This window comes from Bos mutus, chromosome 5 (genome assembly GCF_027580195.1).
Source record: "Bos mutus isolate GX-2022 chromosome 5, NWIPB_WYAK_1.1, whole genome shotgun sequence".
Taxonomy (NCBI): domain Eukaryota; kingdom Metazoa; phylum Chordata; class Mammalia; order Artiodactyla; family Bovidae; genus Bos; species Bos mutus.
The window spans coordinates 96,255,207-96,277,688 of NC_091621.1; the positions used below are offsets into that span (position 1 = coordinate 96,255,207).

General features: G+C 39.9%; 1 protein-coding gene across 2 annotated transcripts in view; it reads right to left on the bottom strand.

Annotated features, from left to right (window-relative positions):
* The window catches only part of DENND5B (DENN domain containing 5B), a 221,512-nt gene that overhangs the window by 41,283 nt on the left and 157,747 nt on the right, over positions 1–22,482 (bottom strand). For both annotated transcript variants that reach the window (XM_070371293.1, XM_070371294.1), the window contains 3 exons: positions 6,931–7,024; positions 2,213–2,344; positions 793–945 (listed from right to left, as the gene is read on the bottom strand). In XM_070371293.1, the coding sequence (XP_070227394.1) occupies positions 793–945; positions 2,213–2,344; positions 6,931–7,024 (379 nt within the window). The remainder of the gene's footprint in view (positions 1–792; positions 946–2,212; positions 2,345–6,930; positions 7,025–22,482) is intronic.

The following is a 22,482-nucleotide window of genomic DNA, read 5'->3' on the forward strand; positions in this document are numbered from 1 at the left end:
ATGAAGCTGGGAAACTGAAGTTCATCCATTCCTAGCTGTGTGACATCCTGAGCATCCCACTCCATGTGTAGTGAGGGTCCTTTGCCTCACTGACAAGGCTGGCAGCAGCCTGGGGAAGGTCAGCTAAGTAAAGGCCAGAAGTGCAGGCATGGAAATTTCCAACTTCAGCTGGGTTGGTACTTCACTGTATGTAACTAGGGCTGTCTATACTGGCCACATTAGTCAGTGTGGAATTAAAGGCTCTAGCAGCACAGAATGTATTTGTGTACGCAAAACATGTTTGGATATATGCAGGAGCAATGAGGGAAGAAAAGTGGGGTAGGAGGAGAAACAGAAAAGATGAGGAAGAAAGAAAGATGCACACAGCAGGAAAAAAAAAAAAAAAAAAGAAAGGGAGATAAGAGGGACAAAAGCAGAGAAAGCATCTAACTTTTTCACCCTGAATTACCAGACAACTTAAAATGGCAAAGAACTGTTAATTCTGACTAATATTTAGATTTTTTTCTTAGACTGTGATGAAAGTAGATACTTAATGGAATCTACAGTGAATACAGTCCCTGCAGTGAATGTGTTCTTTTATCTTTTCCTGTTTACCAGGAAAGGAGCCCCAAACTACTTGCTAATCATGGGTTGTATTTTCTTTTTCTGGAATTAAAATGTCTATGGTATATTTCTCATTATCCTGTGACAAAGGGACTTATCCTTTCATTTTCATGTTTTTTTTCCTTTTTGTTACTTTTCTTAACAGGACTTCTAACTGGTCCTGTCAGCAGGGCTTCTTGAACCTGTTACCTGCTTGACTTGCAAGCCGTGGCTCCATATCCTTTCCAACAGGTCACAGAGGCTGGCAATCAGGGTGTTCTCCTCCAAGCCAGTTATGTTGGCTTCTCCATGGCCCAGTTCCACTGCTTCGTGTCCCATCTTCTCCACCAACATGCGTTTCGTCTGAAAATATCACATGTGGTCTCAAGTGTTATTCCAGCAATGAGGCCAAAAGCCATCAAGTCAACACCTGGGTTCCCTTCACTATATTTCTAACTGCAGATTTTGAATCACCTTGGGGAAAGTGTCTTACTCTCTGTGGGCAACCAATGAATAATAGCATGTATAACTATTCTGTCAGAGAAATAGAGAGCCACTAAAGAGAGATTCTGATGCTATTTTGAAGCATCCTCATGAAAATGCTTATGTACAACAATTTTCAGATTACTAACTTGAATAACATTGGGCAATTACACCAGATCTACTATATATCACAGAATCTGAAACTCCATCCTGCCACCACCACTCATGCTCCATCTTAGCACACTAAAGATATTCACACTTAAGTTTTGATTGCACTTAGGCAAAAACCACAATACAAACAGGCAGTTCTAAATTGTTTCAGAATTCTCTAATTTGTAAGTGAAACAGACCTCTTTTTTCCTTCTTCATTTTCCCTTTCATCTTTTTTCTGGAATGAGTATGTACCAGAAAATGGAAAGGAAATCAGTTTCAAGTACGGTAACTTACAGCAGACTTAACTGTCCTCATAAAATATAAGTGAGAGAGAATCTAGTTACTTTAGGCAAGGACCATGTCTGTGTGATTCAGCATTGCAAGCTGATGCTGACATAGTGCATTTACTCAACACAGAGAAGGTACTCAAGAAATGACTGTCAAATAAATGAATGAAATTATTGCCTAAAATGATGTTCTGAGTTTTGTCAACTTGTAGTGCTACCTCTGATAAACACAGATATCTGAGAGGAGACTCATGTATATAACACACAAATCTACAACACAGCTAAGATCTTCTTCCTTATGGGTATATGCACACACATATGGGCACAGATGAGATTCTACACAGGTTCACACAGAGATACATACAAACACATACAAAAAATGTGCTGCCTTTCACATAAGTTTACAACATCCCTGACAGAACTTCTGATTGGCTTAATATCTGTCCATGTTGGAGAGGAAGACAGCAACAGTTGAAAGGTGAGAAAAACTGAGCAGGGCTCCCATGTCATTGATTCTGTGGGTGACAGACAGAACCCGCAGAGGTTCATGACTTTAGTAAATAAAGAGCACATGAGGTTTATGCCCCAGTATTAAGTGTCTTTCTAGTGAAGCTAAAGCTCAAGTGGGGGTTGGCTCAGTTCATTTTAGCTTCACACATGGAGTGAACATGAATGCGCACTGTCTTGCACCAGTGAGTAATACGTACCTTCATTCTACATTCTTTTAATAAGCCTTCTACAAATTTCCAGTTGGTTTGTGCAATCACCGCAGGAGAGAGGTCTGACAATTTGGGTTGCCTCAGGTTTTTTCCTAAACTTCGTGCCTCTTGCATGTATTTCTAAAAATTAAAGAGTATTTTTAATGCATAAACATCAGATATTCTTCTAACCTACTTAAACTTAAAAATAAGTGCAGGAACAAAATGCAAAAAAAGGCCGTATATATTCAGGTTTAGTACACTGAAAGGCAGAGGGTAGTCACACTCCCTCTACTGTTAGTCCCGTGAAAATGAGAGTGACAGAAGCCACAGCAAATAAAAACTCATTCAGTCTTTTTACTGGGAATACCCAGTGTGTGATTAGTTGGGATCATGGCTGGGATGGAAGAACTGGGGTGTCTGAATGAATATCAAACCCATGGTTTTCCAGAAACCCAGTGATTACTGGTTTCCTCCACCTATTTCCCCACAGATCAAGAGCCTTGAGGTGCTTCCAGCCTCTTGGGGAGTGCTGTCCTTTGTTCTAATCAAGTCACAAGAGTAAATTAAATCAGCTCTGGAAAATGGCTGCAATAAATTTTATGACCTCAGGCATACATGCTTATTCATAAAATGGGCATAAAACAAGCCCACCTGCCTCATACAAAGGCTAGGCGATCACTCTGAAAAGTATCATGTACTCCCAATGTAGGAGGTGACCTCTTATTTCCAAGACACTTTGCGACATCCCTACTTTGCCTTGTACCATGGTCAAAAGAAATCAGAAATATCATGTTATTTTAGGAGACATCGACGGCTCAGAGAGGACCACAGAAACTCAGACCACTGCTCTTGAACTTTGGTTAGTGAATTTCCAATAAGAGAAGCACTACATGTAATTAGGACAGCTGTTATCTTTCTTCTTTCTGTGGCACCTGTGAAAGCTCATCCGGATACCTTATGTTGGTGTCAGGACTGCAGGGCAGAATCTCCAAGAAGTCTAAGTGTCTTAGGTCTGTATTTAGAGAATAATTGCTCTAATTACATAGTAAAACCAGCAGTTTATTGGAATGAGAGAGACTGCAAGTCAGCACATCCTCCCACAGACACATATGTGAAATCTATCTTTACTATCTTAAGGGGAGATTTGATAGTATAAGAAAAATATGTGTAAAATCTTTTGCATTCTTTAAATAAAAGAGAGTTTTTGCACATTTAACACATTTTCCCTTTGGAAGAAAAATAACCTGCTAAATTTAGTACAATTGTTAAAAATCTCACCAATTAGGGATTCAACAAAGACATTTACCTTCTACTTCCTGACCCTCCTGACAAAAGGCAGCATTTACAAAATAATCTCTTTTCCAGTGTACTTATTTTAAGGATGGATTTAAAAAGTAAATGGACTCTGCACACGGTTAGTTGTGTATATTTCTTCCTGCTTCAAATCCTTTTTAGAGGGTAAAAGGAAGAGGGAAAATTGACAACGAGAGGCAACAATCTCCACCAGGGAAATTAAGTGTAACAGAGTTGTGTGAAACATCCTGAAGGTTACTATAAATAAAAGCAGGAAATGAAGAATTTCAGAAAAATAAACCTGAGATATAAGACAGGGATCATATATGAGACTATAATTACCTCCATTTCCTATCATTTCAGGTAGTACTAATGTTATTTGGAACATTACAACTTAGAGATAAATGGTTGGTAAAAACAAATGTTAACTACTAATGTTAAAAGGGTTCTGTTTCTCCCCAGGCCTCAATTTCTCCATCTTTAGGACTGTGCAAATATAGAGAGAACCACTACAAGACCCAATTCTCAAGGACAGTGAAGTATCACACTTGGCTTAGGAAGGAATACACTGGCTACAATGCAAGAAGTGAGTACATGACAAAGCAAGAGGACAGGAAGAAGCCTCAGGCATTTTTCCTTTTCTCTGAAATATATGAATAGATTTTTAAAAGTCAATAATTGGATTAAAAATTAACCACTGTTTAAAGTTTAGGTTCTATTTTATAATATAAATGACAGCAAGCTAGAATGGGACTGTCCTTTGAGTGGCCATATTCGCTGATCAGCCAGCACATACGAGGCAGATACAGTATTAGCCAACAATGAATTCCACAGGGCCACGTGCAAACTCTCCTTCTGAGCACTTTGTTGAAGCCACAAAACAAGCCACATTCCATGGACATGTGCAGAATGAATACAGGGGTGGCTAAAGAACCCTTCTCATACCAAGAAGTGAGGTTGCTTCTGCATATTGCAAAAACAAAGCAGTGCCCTTACAATAAACAAGTGACAACACAGACGTGCTTTCTTTGGGGTAACTGGAGGAAAAGGTGTATTTTAAGATAAAAAACTGAGAAGGAAGAAATCTTTCATAGGGAGTGGTTTCATAATAAAGTCCATTTTCCTACACAGGGAAGTCACCCCAGGTTTCTTCTGAGATTTCTACTATGCTCTTCTTCATTTCTAAGCCAAAAATAGTAGGAAAGTGAGTGAATAAAGTGAAAGTTGCTCAGTTGTGTCCAACTCTTTGTGACCCTTATGTGACTCTTATGTGACTTAATAGTCCATGGAATTCTCCAGGCCAGAATACTGGAATGGGTAGCTTATCCCTTCTCCAGCGGATCTTCCCGACCCAGGAATCAAACTGGGGTCTCCTGCATTATAAGATTGGTAAGATTCCTTACCAACTGAGCTATCAGGGAAGCCCAAAACAGTAGGAACTATCTATAAAAACATATCCTATTATTCAATCAACACTGAAATAATTGCTCTTCAGCGCAGGATTTCGTCTAATAATACCCTGTCCCTCTAACCAACATGGAGCATGTGAAGAGCAGAGCAATGTAAAGTTAAGTAAATTTATCTTACTATGTCATAATGGGATAAAATACAACCAAAAGTCCTAAGTAACTCTGGCCCTCAGGTGAGTAATGTTCAGTGCAACCCAGTATGCAGGGTTCCTGGGAGGAGTATTGGCTTGGAGTCAGGAGGCCTGGCCTGTGGGCCTAGCCCTGCCTCTGTGTGTCCATTTGACTTTAGACAAAGCCTTTTGGACTTGCTTCCCTGGTGGCTCAGACGGTAAAGACTGCCTGCGATGTGGGAAACCCAGATTCAAACCCTGAGTCAGGAAGATCCCCTGGAGAAAGGAAGGGCTACCCAATCCAGTATTCTTGCCTGAAAAATTCCATGGACATAGGAGCCTGGCAGGCTACAGAACATGGAGCCACAAAGAGTCAGACATGACTGATCGACTAACACTTGGATTCAGTTAAATCATGTCAAGCTGGACAAAGATACCTCAACTGTTTCTTTTAGCAGTAAGATTCTATATTGGTGATCTGATTTTCTGACCATATAAAATACAGACCAGGAACAGATAAACTCAGCAAAAGAAAAGTTGTTTGAAAATGAATCACTTATGCACTTTTGCAAAATGCTTAAGTAAAAGAAAATTTGAATACTTAAATATTTCCCCTTTTTGGAAGAAAAACAATGTGCTAAATCTAGTCCCCTTCTTTTCCCTCAAAAATACCACTGATTTGGGATTCAAATAATCAGTTTTCTCTGCCAAATGTAGAGAATACTCTTGTTAGCGCACACACCACCACAAAGAGGTACAAGTCACAAAAGAAGTGGAGAGCTAAGATTTCACGTCACAAGGTGATGTGAAGCCTCTAGTATGTGCACTCACACATGTGGATGATTCAAGGAACACCACAGACAAGATTCAGGAACATCTGCAAAGGACTTTCAGGCAAAGAACATACCAGGCAGCACTCAGAGAAGGATTTTTTAGGAAGTCGTGCAGGAGGAGGTGGACCCTGATCCCACTCCCAGAATGCCATGGAGTTCTGACAGACCACAAGTTCCCCGGAAGGCTATGAGGATGGAGAAGTGTATATGACAGAAAAGCAAAAAAGAAAAGGATGGGAGAAAGAGACAAGCAAAACAAGCATGCATATGATAAAGTCACAGCAGAAGGGAAAGGAGAGAAATACAGTAGCACAACGAAAAGCAGTAGACAGGCTATGCTTCAGTTCTTAAGAAAATGTTTAAAACCATGTACGTATGAACAAATCAACAAAAAGAAATATATATATTCAGAATGATGTTTTCTGCTTTTTTTTAACCCATTTGAGTTTAGAAAAGAGTTAACAGATAATTGACTGCATTTTTTTGATCACAAGAAAAAATAGAGAGAAAAAAAAATTACCTATCATTATTCAAATGTATAATTAGTTTTATTTTCAAATAGTACAAATAAAGCATAAGGATATTAATTTAAAGTAATTTTAAAACACTCCTAAAAATGGTGTCAACAAGCCAAGGACAAATCACAGGCAAATACATATTTACTAAGTTTAAATTATGCTTGAAACTTAGAAAGTCTATGCTTCTTATACTTTTTTCCCCCTGCAGGAGATACACTGACCAAAACTTTATCTTAAGCTCAGCCTTTACTTGATGTGGTCCAGAGGGAGACTTGTTTTACAGCCTTATTTTAGATGTATAAAAATTACAAAATGGAAAAAAAAAAAGGTGTTTCAGCTATGTCAGTCAGTATAAGAGAATTACTATTTTAAAACATAAATTGAACAATTATTTTTTTTTTAGAAGAATGCAAGAGAACCTACGCAATGATACCTGCTGGACTAAGTAAGCCTAGCTTACAGTTCCCGCATCAAGGCATCCCAGGAAGGCAACACACATACCTCCCTCAAGTCGTTGTCCAGCCCAACGTGGTCGGAATGCTGGCGAAGGCGGTCTTTCCTGCGCTGTGCAGTGGCACTCCGACTCACCCAGCGACTGAAAGAATAGAAGGGGGTAGGTTAAAACAAACAATCAAACGAAAAAATAAAATGTGATCTCACATGTCTTTAAAATAGAAAGGACGTACGGTTGAAAACTAAAGACCAGCAATACTTATTTTTCAATAGATTCTTTTTAAACAAGTATATACCAGCTTTATTGAGATGTAATTTAGATACCAGATACTGGCTCAGTTGCTCAGTCACGGCCAGCTCTTTGCAACCCCATGGACTATAGCCCACCAGGCTCCCCTGACAATGGAAATTTTTCAAAGCAAGAATACAGAAGTATTGCCATTTCCTTCTCCAGGAGATATCATATAATTCTTTTCATTTAAAGTATCCAATTCAGTGGTTTTTAGCATATTCACAGAGAGGTGCAACCCTCACCAAAATCAATGCTGCTTTCAAACTGAGGTTAAAAAATGTACAGTGTCTGTAATGATTCTCTCCTTTCCACCTACCTGCCCAACAGAGCCCCAAGCCTGGATAGAGACCACTGTAGCACTTTCCTTTATCATATCCATGTATGAATAGATTAGTTCTTGATTTCCCTCATGACTACCAAGAATCACTGAACCTGCTGCCCTTTATCAAGTTCTCCCATTTCTCTTCAAGACTGTTACCAAACCTTTCCCTTTGTCCTCAAGTGCCTCTACTCAACTTGATGACCCAGCCTTGCCTCCCTCCTGCTACTCTCTACTTGACTGATACACACATACAGACCCACCCCCCACTCATCTTTCTTCTAATTACAAAGTGTAATATATATTGGCCACAGCTCAAAATTTTCTTCCACCAGGATCCCTGACCAGTCCTCTCTTGCCTACTCCAATTTTCTCTATTAGAAATCTCGTGTGCCATATCTCCATTTTTTTTTCTCTCAAATGAGTATTGCCCTTCAGCTTACAAGTATGCTGGTCTCTCTGACACTACATTTCAATCTGTTTCTTTGCTCTTTCACGTAAACATTCTTAAGAAAAGTTTACATGTAAGGCCTCTGCTTAATTATCTTTGGATCTTTTGTTCATCTCAAATCAGCTTCTTTCCCTGAAATTGATCTTGATGAAGCCATTTATAGCCCTAACTGCCAATCCAATGGCTGTAATTCAATTTTTAGCTTACTTACAGTTTCTGCTGATCCTTCTCTCTACCTTAAACCTCCAGCTGTCTTCAAATACCTCAGTGATCCCAATGGGGTAAGATCTCTCACATTTGAGCCTTGGAAGATGAAGTTTTCTTCTAACTTCTATTCATCTCTCAGACAGCTTTAGGTGCTACATAGAAAGTGTTCTATAATTCCTCCAAATTTAAATTAGCTATCCCTCTCATACTCTCCAATTACAGTATTTATCACAGTGTTTTATAATAACTTAAGTCTATTTTCTATACAATCCTCTCTGCTATAAATGCTTGAAGGGTTGATGTCGTGTCTGTAAGCCATTTATCTGCAGAGTCAACTACATCACCTATTCTTTCTATAAATACACCCTAAATAAATGTAATCAGAGACAGTCTAATATTTAGGTTTACAGATGTTCATCACAGCATACGTGCAATAACGAATTCTAAGTTTCCTTTATTCTAAGACTCACATTTTGAATGAGTTAGTCACTCACACTTGGGGCTTCCCCAATGGCTCAGTGGATAAAGAATCTGCCTGTAATGCAGGAAACACAGGCGATGAGGGTTTAATTCCTGGGTTGGGAAGATACCCTGGAGAAAGGAATGGCAACCCACTCCAATATTCTTGCCTGGAGAATCCCATGGACAAAGAAGCCTGGCAGGCTACGGTCCAAAAGGCAGCAAAGAGTTGGACATGACTGAGTGACTACACACACAAGACTCACATTTTGGCTTTTAAATGTTTCTGAAACTAGGATGAATCTTCTATGTCATATACAAGTTTAAAGTATAATTTTTCCAAAAAGCTTTTGAATTAATAGCAGATCTTACAATCAACAGTTACTCAGAATCAAGTAAACATGCTCAGTTCAGTTCAGTTGCTCAGTTGTGTACAACTCTTTGCGACCCCATGGGCTACAGCACACCAGGATTCCCTGTCCATCAACACTTGGACATTGCTCAAACTCATGTCCATCGAGTCAGTGATGCCATCCAACCATCTCATCCTCTGTCGTCCCCTTCTCCTCCTGCCTTCAATCTTTCTCAGGTTCAGGGTCTTTTCCAATGAGTCAGTTCTTTGTTTTCATCAGGTGGGCAAACTATTGGAGTTTCGGCTTCAGCATCAGCCCTTCCAATGAATATTCAGGCCTGATTTCCTTTAGGATTGACTGGTTGGATCTCCTTGCAGTCCAAGACACTCTGAAGAGTCCTCTCTAACACCACAGTTCAAAAGCATCAATTCTTCGGTGTTCAGCTTTCTTTATAGTCCAACTCACATCTATACATGACTACTGGAAAAACCACAGCATTGACTAGACGAGGTCTTTGTCGGCAAAGTCTCTGCTTTTTAATATACTGTCTAACTTGGTCAAAGCTTTTCTTCCAAGGAGCAAGCGTCTTAATTTCATGGCTCAATGCAACCTAAATGTTCAACAGTAGGGGGTGATATAATGAAAGACCATATAGTCATTTAAAAAATTAAGTTACCAGAAATATCAATGGGGCTTCCAGGGTGGCTCACATGGTGAAGAATCTGCCTCCAATGCAGGAGACCTGGGTTTGATTCCTGGGTAGGGAAGATCCCCTGGAGAAGGGAATGGCTACCCACTCTGGTATTCTTGGCCGGAAAATGCCACTGACAGAGGAGCCTGGTGGGCTACTGTCCATGGGGTCGCAAAGAGTTGGACACGACTGAGTGACTAAGACTTTCACTTTCAGGAATATCAATAATATGGGACATGGTCATGATACAATAGTGAATGAAAAAGCTGGATACATGTAAGAAATTTTCTAATTAACAAAATAAGTATGGACATGCACACATATCAGGATCCGTGCAATGGAAAGACATAATACCAAAAGTTAACATTTCATGGTGATGGCATTATAAGTGGTTTTCCTTTTATTTTCAATTAATTTTTAATTGAAGTATAGCTGATATACAATGTAAGTTTCAGTATACAACAAAGTATTCACAGTTTTTTTAAGTTATATCTCATTTATAGTTATTATAAAGTATTGGCTGCATTTCTTGTGCTGTACGATATATCTTTGTTATTTTTGTTGTTCAGTAGCTCAGTAGTGTCAGACTCTTTGCAACTCCATGGACTGTAGCCCGCCAGGATTCCCTGTCCTTCTCTATCTCCTGGAGCTTGCTCAAACTCATGTCATTTAGTCGGTGATGCATCCAACCATCTTGTCCTCTGTTGTCCCCTTCTCCTCCTACCTTCAATCTTTCCCAGCATCAGGGTCTTCTCCAATGAGTCAGCTCTTTGCATGAGGTAGCCAGAGTACTGGACCGTCAGCTTTAGCATCAGTCCTTCCAATGAATATTCAGGGTTGATTTCCTTTAGGATGGACTGGTTTGATCTCCCTGCTGTCCAAGGGACTCTCAAGAGGTTTTTCCACAATTTGAAGGCATCAGTTCTTCAGCACTCAACCTTTCTTATTGTCCAACTCTTACATCCATACATGACTACTGGAAAAACCATAGCATTAAATATACAGACCTTTGTAGGCAAAGTAATATCTCTGCTTTTTAAAATACTGTCTAGGTTTGTCACTGCTTTTCTTTCAAGGAGCAAGTATCCTTTAATTTCATGGCTGCAGTTACCACCTGCAGTGATTTTGGAGTCTAAGAAAATAAAACCTGTCACTGTTTCCATTGTTTCCCCATCTATTTGCCATGAAGTGATGGAACTGGATGCCATGATCTTTTTGTTTTTTTGAACGCTGAGTTTTAAGCCAGCTTTTTTACTCTCTTTCACCTTCATTTAAGAGGCTCTTTAGTTCCTCTTTGCTTTCTGCCATAAGGGTGGTGTTATCTGCATATATGAGGTTATTGATATTTCTCCTGGAAGTCTTGATTCCAGCTTGTGCTTCATCCAGTCCGGCATTTCACATGATGTACTCTGCATATAAGTTAAATAAGCCTGGTGACAATATATAGCCTTGACGTACTATTTGGACCAGTCCATTGAAGGTGGTCTGGTATTCTCATTTCTTGAAGAATTTTCTACAGTTTGTTCTGATCTACACAGTCAAAGGCTTTAGTGTAGAAAATGAAGCATATATTTTTCTGAAATTCTCTAGCTTTTTCTATGATTTAATGGATGTTGGCAATATGATCTCTGGTTCTTCTACCTTTTGTAAACCCAGCTTGTACATCTGGAAGTTCACATACTGTTGAAGCCTAGCTTGAAGGACTTTTAGTATTATTTTGCAAGCATGTAAAACTGTGCGGTATAATTTTGAATTCAATTGTGCGGTACAATTTTGAGTACAACTGTGCAGTAATTTTAATGTTCTTTGGCATTGCCCTTCTGGCAGTTTTCATTGGGACTGAAATGAAAACTGACCTTTTCCAGTCCTGTGGCCACTGCTGTTTTCCAATTTGCTGGCATACTGAGTGTAGCACTTTCACAGGACCGTCTTTTAGGATTTGAAATAGCTCAGCTGAAATTCCATTACCTTCACTAACTTTGTTCATAGTGATACTTCCTAAGGCCCACTTGACTTCACATTCCAGGATGTCTGGCTCTATGTGACTGATCACACCATCATGGTTATCTGGGTCAAGAAGATCTTTTTTGTACAGTTCTTCTGTGTATTCTTGACATCTCTTCTTAGTATCTTCTGTTAGGTCCATACCATTTCTGTCCTTTATTGTGCCTATCTTTACATGAAATGTTCTCTTGGTATCTCTAATTTTCTTGAAGAGATCTCTAGTCTTTCCCACTATTGTTTCCCTCTATTTCTTTGCATTGTTCACTTAAAAAGGCTTTCTTACCTCTCCCTGCTATTCTCTGGAACTCTGCATTCAGATGGGTATATCTTTCCTTTTCTCATTTGCCTTTTGCTTCTCTTCTTTTCTCAGCTATTCGTAAGGCCTCCTCAGACAACCACTTTGCCTTTTTGCATTTCTTTTTCTTGGGGGTGGTTTTGTTCACTGCCTCCTATACGATGTAACAAATTTCTGTCCATAGGTCTTCAGGCACTCTATTAGATCTAATCCCTTCAATCTATTTGTCATTTCCACTGTATAATTATAAGGGATTTTATTTCGGTCATACCTGAATGGCCGAGTGGTTTTCCCTACATTCTTCTATATTCTTGTAGTATATTTATTTCATAGATAGCAGTTTGTACTTCTTAATCTCCTACCCCTTTCTTGTCTCTTCCTCCCCTTCCCTCTCCCCACTGATAATCACTAGTTTGTTCTCTGTATCTGTGAATCTGTTTCTGTTTTATGTTCACTAATTTGTCTTACTTTTTAGATTTCACATATAAGTAATACCATACAGTATTTGTCTTTCTCTGACTTATTTCTTGTACTGATTTCAAGTTCATCTGTGTTGTTGCAGATGGCAAAATTTTATTCTTTTTTTATGGGTGAGTATTACTCCATTGTGTATACGTACAGATACTGCATCTTCTCTATCCATTCATCTATTGAAGGACATTGAGGGTGCTTCCATATCTTGGCAATTATAAATAATGTTTCTATGAACACTGGGGTGTATGTATCTTTTCCAATTAGCCTTTTCTGTTTTTTTTTTTTTTTTTCAGATAAATACCCAGAAATAGAACTACTATAAAATATGGCAATAGAACTATAAAATAGCTTTTAGTTTTTAGAGAAACACCCATACTGTTTTCCATAGTGACCTCCCTGATTTACATTCCCACCAACAGTGTACAAGGGTTCTCTTTTCTCCATTTACTCACCAACATTTGTTATTTGTGGTCTTTTTGATGACAGCCATTTTGACGAGTGTGAGGTGATATTTGGGGCTTCCCTGGTAGCTCAGCTCATGAAGTCCACCTGCAATGCAGGAGACCCCGGCAGGAGATCCTGGTTCGATTCCTGTGTCGGGAAGATACCTTGGAGAAGGGATAGGCTACCTACTCCAGTATTCTTGGGCTTCCCTGCTGGCTCAGATGGTAAAGAATCCGCCTGTAGTTCAGGAGACCTGGGTTGGGAGGAACCCCTGGAGGGAGGCATGGCAACCCACTCCAGTATTCTTGCCTGCAGAATCCCCATGAACAGAGAAGCCTGGTGGGCTGCAGTCCATAGGGTCACAAGAGTTGGACATGACCAAGTGACATACGTATGAGGTGTTATTTCACTGTGGTTTTAACTTACACTTCTTTGATGATTAATGATGTTGAGCATCTTTTTCTGTGCCTGTTGGCCATTTGTGTGTCTTCTTTGCAAAAATTTCTATCCAGACTTTCTGCTCATATTTAATTGGGTTTTTTTTTTTTTTTGATGTTGAGTTGGATGAGCCATTTATTTATGCTGGATATTAATCCCTTATCAGTCATATCATTTGCAAATATTTTCTCCCATTCAGTAGGCTGTCTTTTGGTTTTCTTGATGGCTCCCTTTGCTATGCAAAAATTTTAAGTCTAATTAGGTCTCATTTATTTATTTTTGTTTTATTTCCTTCAGGAGACAGATCCAAAACAATACTGCTACAATTTATGTCAAATAGTGTTCTATGTTTTCTTCATATATCAAAGTATTTTAAAAGATTTCTCAGCTCTTGGTTTATCATGCCCATGACTGCATTCATTGCCCTATTCTAGAACTATTTACTCTTGATATATCCCTGAGAGCACAGAGCTGTACACAAGAAGTGAATTTATACTTTTACCATCCAGCAAGTCACACTGCATGACCGACAACTGATGATTTAAAATGTATTATTAATATAGTATCCAATTTACAAAAAGCTTAAAATCAGAGTGCTGCTTCTTTTGTTGCTCTTTAAATAATTTATGCATGCCTTTGGTTTCAAACTGATGAATCATCTCATTTCAGTCTGCTATTTAGAGGAACACTGAATAATTATGATAAAAATGGTTGCAAAGTAAAGTAGCCCCTCTTAAAATAGTTTTTGTGTTTTTTTTTAAAGAATAGGTTTATACTGAGAAAAAAATGCAAAGAGCTAGTGACAGATCTTTGAAGTAGAATCCTTGGAAATGTCCCTAAAGCAAAAGATCAATGTAAGACTGTATAAGACTGTAAAAAGGATATTGAAAAGGAAGATTCAGAAAAAAAAATCCTATCAAGACACTGAAAAAGATTCTCTGCTTCATCAAACTTTAATCAGACCCCTGGAACTTCTCCTAAGCCTATCTATGGATTTCTTTGTAAAATTCAGTTTTAGTAAGAAACTTGCTAAGTCAGCTTAGCATAAACCATTTTCCCTCTCATTATATGATCATTCTGGACATCCGATCAAGTTCTGAATTCTCCACCATCCCCCAGGTGATGTCTAATCACTCAGGTCTGTCTTCAGCAAGAATCCTATTAGGTCAGCTGACTCAGAATCCCCCTTTACCCCTGATGTTCCCTCTTGGTAACTTCCTACTCACTGATCTCCACTCTGCTCCTTGGTGATAAATTCCCATGTGTCCATGTAATATTCAGAGAAGCCTCTAATCTCCCTCTCCACTGCAAGACTCCACTGCAGTGGTCTCTATACTTTAAATAAAGGAACCCTCTTCAACAAGTGTCATGAAATTTTTTTTAAGAACTCGGAAGCAAAATATAAATACTAGCTGATGAATTTATGTAGTAAATAAAGAGGAAGGGTAAAATATAAGTAACACAATATATAAAGACTTAGAAGCCTTGGAAACATCCCTGTAGCCAAAAAAGAAAACAACAAACCCTGTCATGTATGATACTAAAATTTGCTCAGATTAAAAAATTAGGATTACTAAACAAATAGTAAAAATATGAGGTGGATTATAAACACCAGCTAATGAACTTATATAATGAATAAAGGAAGGAGCAAAATACACATGGCTGAACATTTCTCCTAGTAGGCAAAATGGAAAAGCACAAAAGACAAGGATAAATATTAACTTTCAGGATATAACTAGCATCTCATTCTTTGAGACAAAAATGCCCAGTTTAATTTTATTTTCCAAACAGGGAAATGGGCATCTGCTTAAAAAGTTACTATGAAGTCCACACATTCCTCATCTTGTTAAATCATTTTTCTTTACATTATTAAACCTCATTTATTAAGTATAATCTTACCAAAGAAGAGTACATTTGCTGAAATACTAAAGACTGCTTATTTGTTTTTGTTTTGTAAGTAGCATATGAGTTTCTAACAGTTGATCAATCATTTGCATAGTCATGGTTATAAATCCCTTTACCCTGTAACCGATTCTGAGATCTATTCTCTTTCAGTCAGACTACAATCTAGGTGAAAACGTAATGTTTTCAGACTACAACTCAGCTAAAAATGTAATTCTTGATGCTCTGTGTGGAAATGGGAAAATTTGAGATTATATGTAAGATTAAAAGCAATAAAATATGGCAGGAAGATTTTAAACCTGAAATCTTTCCTCCTAAGCACTCCTTGCTTCCTTTCCCTACTTTATTTTTCTTCACAAACCTTATCACTTTCTGATAGATTATTTATTTTATATATTAATAAGTTCCTTGTTTGCTTTCTCATGCTGAAAGCAGGGATTTTTGTTATTTTGTTCATTGTTAAACTCCCAATGAACAGGACAGTGTCATATATAGTATGGGTTCCATAAATATTTTCCAAATGCATGAATGAGCACTCTAATGCTATCAAAAGGAAATAAAAACCATTTAAATTAAGTATCTGCCCATGTCAAACTGATTCAAAAAATTAGGATAATTTATAAACATGAGAGAAAATGAATGAACTGATGACTTAGTCATCCACTTGTGAAAAATAAAACACTGTTTCTAGTACAATCATCTGGAAAGTCTGAATCCCCATAATGGTCAACATCTCTTAGTGCATTTCAAGTTCAGTGTTTATAAAACAAGGATAGCTCTTCACTGGAGGGTAAAACTCTACAAATTAACTAAGGTAAGTAAGTGAGTAAAATTTTCAGTCAATAGCTATTTACTTCCATCTCATAAGCGGCGTATTAATTCTCTCTGCAACCTTCCTCCCCAAGACTTTAGTATAAACACTTGCATTTCTACAGGAAAGAAAGATTTCATCCTGAACATATAACTTTTCCACCTTTCTAGTAAATCATCCTCTTTCACTGTCTTCATTAGAGTTGAAGCAACCTACTTAAATAAGAGAGTTCAATCAAATAAAGCCTTTTAAAAATCCACAGTTCACTTTACTGCATAGTATTCTTTTTCCAAATATGTAAAAGAATGCTGGTACCGAAGATTTTCCACACCTTTCCACAGTCCTTATGAATTAGACATCATGAACATGGTGCCAGAAATAACTGCTAAGCTAAGTCACTTCAGTCGTGTCCGACTCTGTGCGACCCCATAGACGGCAGCCCACCAGGCTCCCCCAACCCTGGGATTCTCAGGCAAGAACACTGGAGTGGGTTGCCATTTCCTTCTCCAATGCGTGAAAGTGGAAAGTGAAAGTGAAGTTGCTCAGTCGTGTCTGACTCTTCGCGACCCCATGGACGGCAGCCTACCAGGTTCCTCCGCCCATGGGATTTTCCAGGCAAGGGTACTGGAGTGGGGTGCCATTGCCTTCTCTGAGAAATAAGGAAACCCAGGTTTTAATCCTAACTCTGCTACTAATCCAAGCTTGTACACTTACCAACAGGTAATGATGACACTGTTTCAGGGTTAGGCTCTTTGATCTCAATCTTTGGTTCATGAAACTCTTCATGAGGCAAGATGGCACCTGAGAATGTACCTTGCTTCCCAGGGTATTATCTTATCTTCTTTTGGGTCCAACCCTCTTCACACAGCCCAGGGTGAGGCAGGGGTGAGGCATCTGAGAATTCTTTCATTCTGAAAGACCTCATCAGATTGGTATGACAGGCTGTTGCTGAACTCTCTTATATTCAGTATTTTAGGTTATTCAAAATTTCTTAGGGGGCTACCAAAGTAAAACATCCAGCTCAATAGCAACAAAAGGCACACATCACCTTTGTATTAGAGTGACAGAGCCAGGTATATATAGTACAATGGTTAAGTGCTTGGGCTCTGAATTAGTAGACCTAAGTTTGAATCCTAGTTTCACCACTTCCTAGCTGTGTGATCCTAAAGCAAGCTGTTGATCATCTCTGAGCCTCCAGCATAAAATGGGTACAATATAGGTTTATATGTAGGGATATGCTTATATAAGGATCAAAGAACTAATATACTTAATGCAGTCAGCAAAGAAGCTAGTGCAGACCAGCTTAATAATACTAGCTATTATCAGCAGTATCTCCACAACTAACACTCTCTTGGCATGGAGAAGGCTCCACTGGCAGCAGAGGCACTGCTTTTGAAAGCAGGGAAAAAAAAGGGGGCTACAAGGAAGGATAATTAAGTAAAGCAATGATGAAAATTTCCAAATTTTTTGACTGAGATCTGAAAGGAGGTGGATATTTATAATAATAAATACAAGCATACCTCATTTCATTGCACTTCAAAGATACTGCATTTTATACAAATTGAAAGTGGCAACCTGTGCTGTCAGAGGATCCTTAGCATTTTTTAGCAATAAAGTATTTTAAATTAAGGTAACTGTATTGTTTTTTTAGACATAATGCTATTGCACACTTAAGAGACAACAGCATAGTGTAAATATATGCACTGGCAAACCGAAAACTTCTTGCTTTATTGGGATATTCACTTTACTGTGGTAATCGGGAACCAAAATCACAGTATCTCTGAGGTATGCCTGTACTATACTCTGAAAGCAAAGGAAATGGTGATATATACAGTATTGTGACTATTTTCCTTAATTCATTGTTGTTGTTGCTTAGTCACTAAGTTGTGTCTGATTGTTTGCATTGGAAGACAGAGTCTTAACTACTGGACCACTGGCGAAGTTCCTGCATCTGACTCTGCAATCCCACGGACTTAGCCTGCCAGGCTCCTCTGTCCATGGGATTTTCCTAGACAAGAATACTGGAGAGGGTTGCCATTTCCTACTCTCGGGGATATTCCCGACCCAGGGATGGAACTTTTGTCTCCTATATCAGCAGATGGATTCTTTACTGATGGGGCTTCCCTGGTAGTTCAGTTGGTAAAGAATCTGCCTGCAATGCAGGAGACTCTGGTTTGATTCCTGGGTTGGGAAGATCCACTGGAGAAGGGATAGGCTACCCACTCCAGTATTCTTGGGCTTCCCTTGTGGCTCAGCTGGTAAAGAATCTGCCTACAATGTGGGAGACCTGGGCTCGATCTATGGGTTGGGAAGATCCCCTGGAGAGGAGAAAGGCTACCCATTCCAGTATTCTTGCCTGGAGAACTGCATGGACTGAAGAGTCCATGGGGTCGCAAAGAGTTGGAGACGACTGAGCAACTTTCCCTTTCACCAGAGAAGCCTTTCTTAATTCATATACACCCTCTTTCGTCCTTTCGTTTACCACTCCATTTTGTGCACCCAATCTCCATCAGTCTTTTACCATTTCTTTGCCACTGCTTGGCTTTTCCCTTTTCTTCTCTGAGCATCTTTAAGAAAATCACAGATGTTATAGAATGTTAGTGTGTTTTCAGATCAGAAAAGAGGCAAATGATTCCAAATGTGCAAGCATTCTAAGTGGTCAGGAATGAACTAAATTTCAAAATTGCCAATTTCCAATTCAAAACCTTTCCAACTTAACATATTCCCCATTACTAGTCTTTGAGTTCTCTTCTTATAAAATACTCCTTTATTACACATCTGTATTCACCTCCTGCCAAAGCAGAAGATTCAGGTTTGCTCCCTGGTCTGGGGAGATCCCTTAGAAAAGGAAATGGCTACCCATCAGCATTCTTGCCTAGGAAATCCCATGGACAGAGGAACCTGTGTGGGCTACAGCTCAGTTCAGTTCAGTTTGGTCACTCAATGGTGTCTGACTCTTTGAGACCCCATGAACTGTAGCACTCCAGGCAGGGCCATCACCAACTCCCAAAGTTTACTCAAACTCATGTCCACTGAGTCAGTGACGCCATCCAACCATCTCATCCTCTTTCAACCCCTTCTCTTCCTTCCCGCCTTCAATCTTTCCCAGCATCGGAGTCTTTTCAAATGAGTCAGTTCTTTCCATCAGATGGCCAAAGAATTGGAGTTTCAACTTCAGCATCAGTACTTCCAATGAATATTCAGGACTGATTTCCTTTAGGATGGACTGGTTGGATCTCCTAGCAGTTCAAGGGACTCTCAAGAGTCTTCTTCAACACCACAGTTCAAAAGCATCAATTCTTTGAAGCTCAACTTTCTTTATAGTCCAACTCTCACGTCCATACATGACTACTGGAAAAACCATAGCTTTGACTAGATGGACCTTTGATGGCAAAGTAATGTCTCTGCTTTTTAATATGCTGTCTAGGCTGGCCATAACTTTATTTCCAAGAACAAGCGTCTTTTAATTTCATGGCTGCAGTCACCATCTACAGTGATTTTGGGGCCCCCAAAAATAAAGTCTCTCACTCTTTCCATTGTTTTCCCATCTATTTCCCATGAAGTGATGGGCCCCGATGCCATGATCTTAGCTTTCTGTATGTTGAGTTTTAAGCCAACTTTTTCACTCTCCTCTTACACTTTCATCAAGAGGCTCTTTAGTTCTTCACTTCCTGCCATATGGCCGGTGTCATCTGCATATCTGAGGTTACTGATATTTCTCCCGGCAATCTTCGGCAATCTTAATTCCAATTTGTGCTTCATCCAGCCCAGTGTTTCTCATGATGTATTCTGCATATAAGTTAAATAAGTAGGGTGACAATATACAGCCTTGACGTACGCCTTTCCCTATTTGGAACCAGTCTGCTATTCCATGTCCGGTTCTAACTGTTGCTTCCTGACCTGCATATAGGTTTCTCAAGAGGCAGGTCAGGTGGTCTGGTATTCCCATCTCTTTCAGAATTTTCCAGAGTTTGTTTTGATCCACACAAAGGCTTGGCAAAACTTATTAGCCTTTGCCCTATTTCATTCTGTACTCCAAGATCAAATTTGCCTGCTACTCCAGGTGATTCTTGACTTTCTACTTTTGCATTCCCATCCCCTATAATGAAAAGGACATCTTTTTTGGGTGTTAGTTCTAAAAGGTCTTGTAGGTCTTCACAGAACTATTTAACTTCAGCTTCTTCAGCATTACTGGTCAGGGGAAAGACTTGGATTATTGTGATATTGAATGGTTTGCCTGGGAAACGAACAGAGATCATTCTGTCGTTTTTGAGATTGCATCCAAGTATTGCATTTCAGACTCTTTTGTTGACTATGATGGCTATTGCCTACTTGTAAGGGATTCCTGCCCGCAGTGGTAGATATAATGGTCATCTGAGTTAAATTCACCCATTCCAGTCCATTTTAGTTCGCTGTTTCCTAAAATGTTGATGTTTACTCTTGCCATCTCCTGTTTGACCACTTCCAATTCATGGACCTAACATTCCAGGTTCCTATGCAATACTGCTCTTTACAGCATTGGACTTTGCTTCTATCACCAATCACATCCACAACTGGCTATTGTTTTTGCTTTGGTGTGGCACTGGAATGGCTGTGAGGAGGTACCCCACGTTCAAGGTCAGAGAAGCCCCAGCAAGACAGTAGGTGCTGGAGTGGTGGTTGCGTGGCGGTGGAGTAGCTGCGAGGAGATACCCCACGTCCAAGGGCAAAAGTGAAGCCCTAGCAAGGTGCTAGGAGGGGCGAATTTGCGTTTAGAGTCAAACCCCATTCCCACCAGAAATGCTCAGAGGGCTCAAACAAACTGTGTGCACACCAGGACCTACAGACCCCACAGAGACCGAGACAGAACTGTTTGAGTGTTCCTGTGGAGGTATGGGTCTCTAGTGGACTGCTGCAGGGGCAGGGCCCAGAGGCCCTGCGTATGCATAAGCCCTCTTGGAGGAAGTTGCCTAACCCTAACAGAGCTGCCAGAACTTACACAGGACTGGAAACAGACTCTTGGATGGCACAAACGGAACCCTGTGTGCACCAGGACCCAGGAGAAAGGAGCAGTGACCCCGCAAGAGACTGACCCAGACTTGCCTCGGAGTTTCCAGGAGTCTCTGGCAGAGGCGTGGGTCAGTGGTGGCCTGCTGCAGGGTTGGGGGTACCGAGTGTAGCAGTACACGCATGGGATCTTTTGAAGGAGGCCACCATTTTCTTCATTACCTCCACCACAGTTTGGCCCTAGGTAAATAGCAGGGAGGGAACACAGCTCCACCCATCAACAGAAAATTGGATTAAAGACTGAGAGGAGCAACCACACATCCAAGGAGCAGCGGCTGCACAGGCACGGGAGGGCCACGAGGAGCTACTCCATGTTCAAGGTCAGGAAGGGCAGCCATGAGGAGATACCCTTCGTCAAAGGTAAGAGAAACCCGAGTGAGATGGTAGGTGTTGTGAGAGGGCATCAGAGGGTAGACACACTGAAACCATAATCACAGAAAACTAGCTAATCTGATCACACGGACCACGGCCTTGTCTAACTCAATGAAACTAAGCCATGCCGTGTGGGGCCACCCAAGACAGACGGGTCATGGTGGAGAGGTCTGACAGAATGCTGTCCACTGGAGAAGGGAATGGTAAACCACTTCAGTATTCTTGCCTTGAGAACCCCATGAACTAAGGGCAAAATGACAGGATACTGAAAAAGGAACTCCCCAGGTCGGTAAGTGCCCAATATGCTACTGGATATCAGTGGAGAAATAACTCCACAACAAATGAAGGGATGGAGCCAAAGCAATACCCAGTTGTGGATGTGACTGGTGATAGAAGCAAGGTTTGATACTGTAAAGAGCAATAATGCATAGGAACCTGGAATGTTACGTCCACGAACCAAAGCAAATTGGAAGTGGTCAAACAGGAGATGGCAAGAGTGAACGTTGACATTCTAGGAATCAGCGAACTAAAATGGACTGGAATGGGTGAATTTAACTCAGATGACCATTGTATCTACTACTGTGGGCAGGAATCCCTTAGAAGAAATGGAGTAGCTATCATAGTCAACAAAAGAGTCTGAAATGCAGTACTTGGATGCAATCTCAGAAATGACAGAATGATCTCTGTTCATTTCCAAGACAAACCATCCAATATCACGGTAATCCAAGCCTATGCCCCAACCAGTAATGCTGAAGAAGTTGAAGTTGAACGGTTCTAAGAAAACCTACAAGACCTTTTAGAACTAACACCCCAAAAAGATGTTCTTTTCATTATAGGGGACTGGAATGCAAAAGTAGGAAGTCAAGAAACACCTGAAGTAACAGGCAAATTTGGCTTTGGAATACGGAATGAAGCAGGGCAAAGGCTAATAGAGTTTTGCCAAGAGAACGCATTGGTCATAGCAAACACCCTCTTCCAACGACACAAGAGAAGACTCTATACATGGACATCACCAGATGGTCAACACTGAAATCAGATTGAT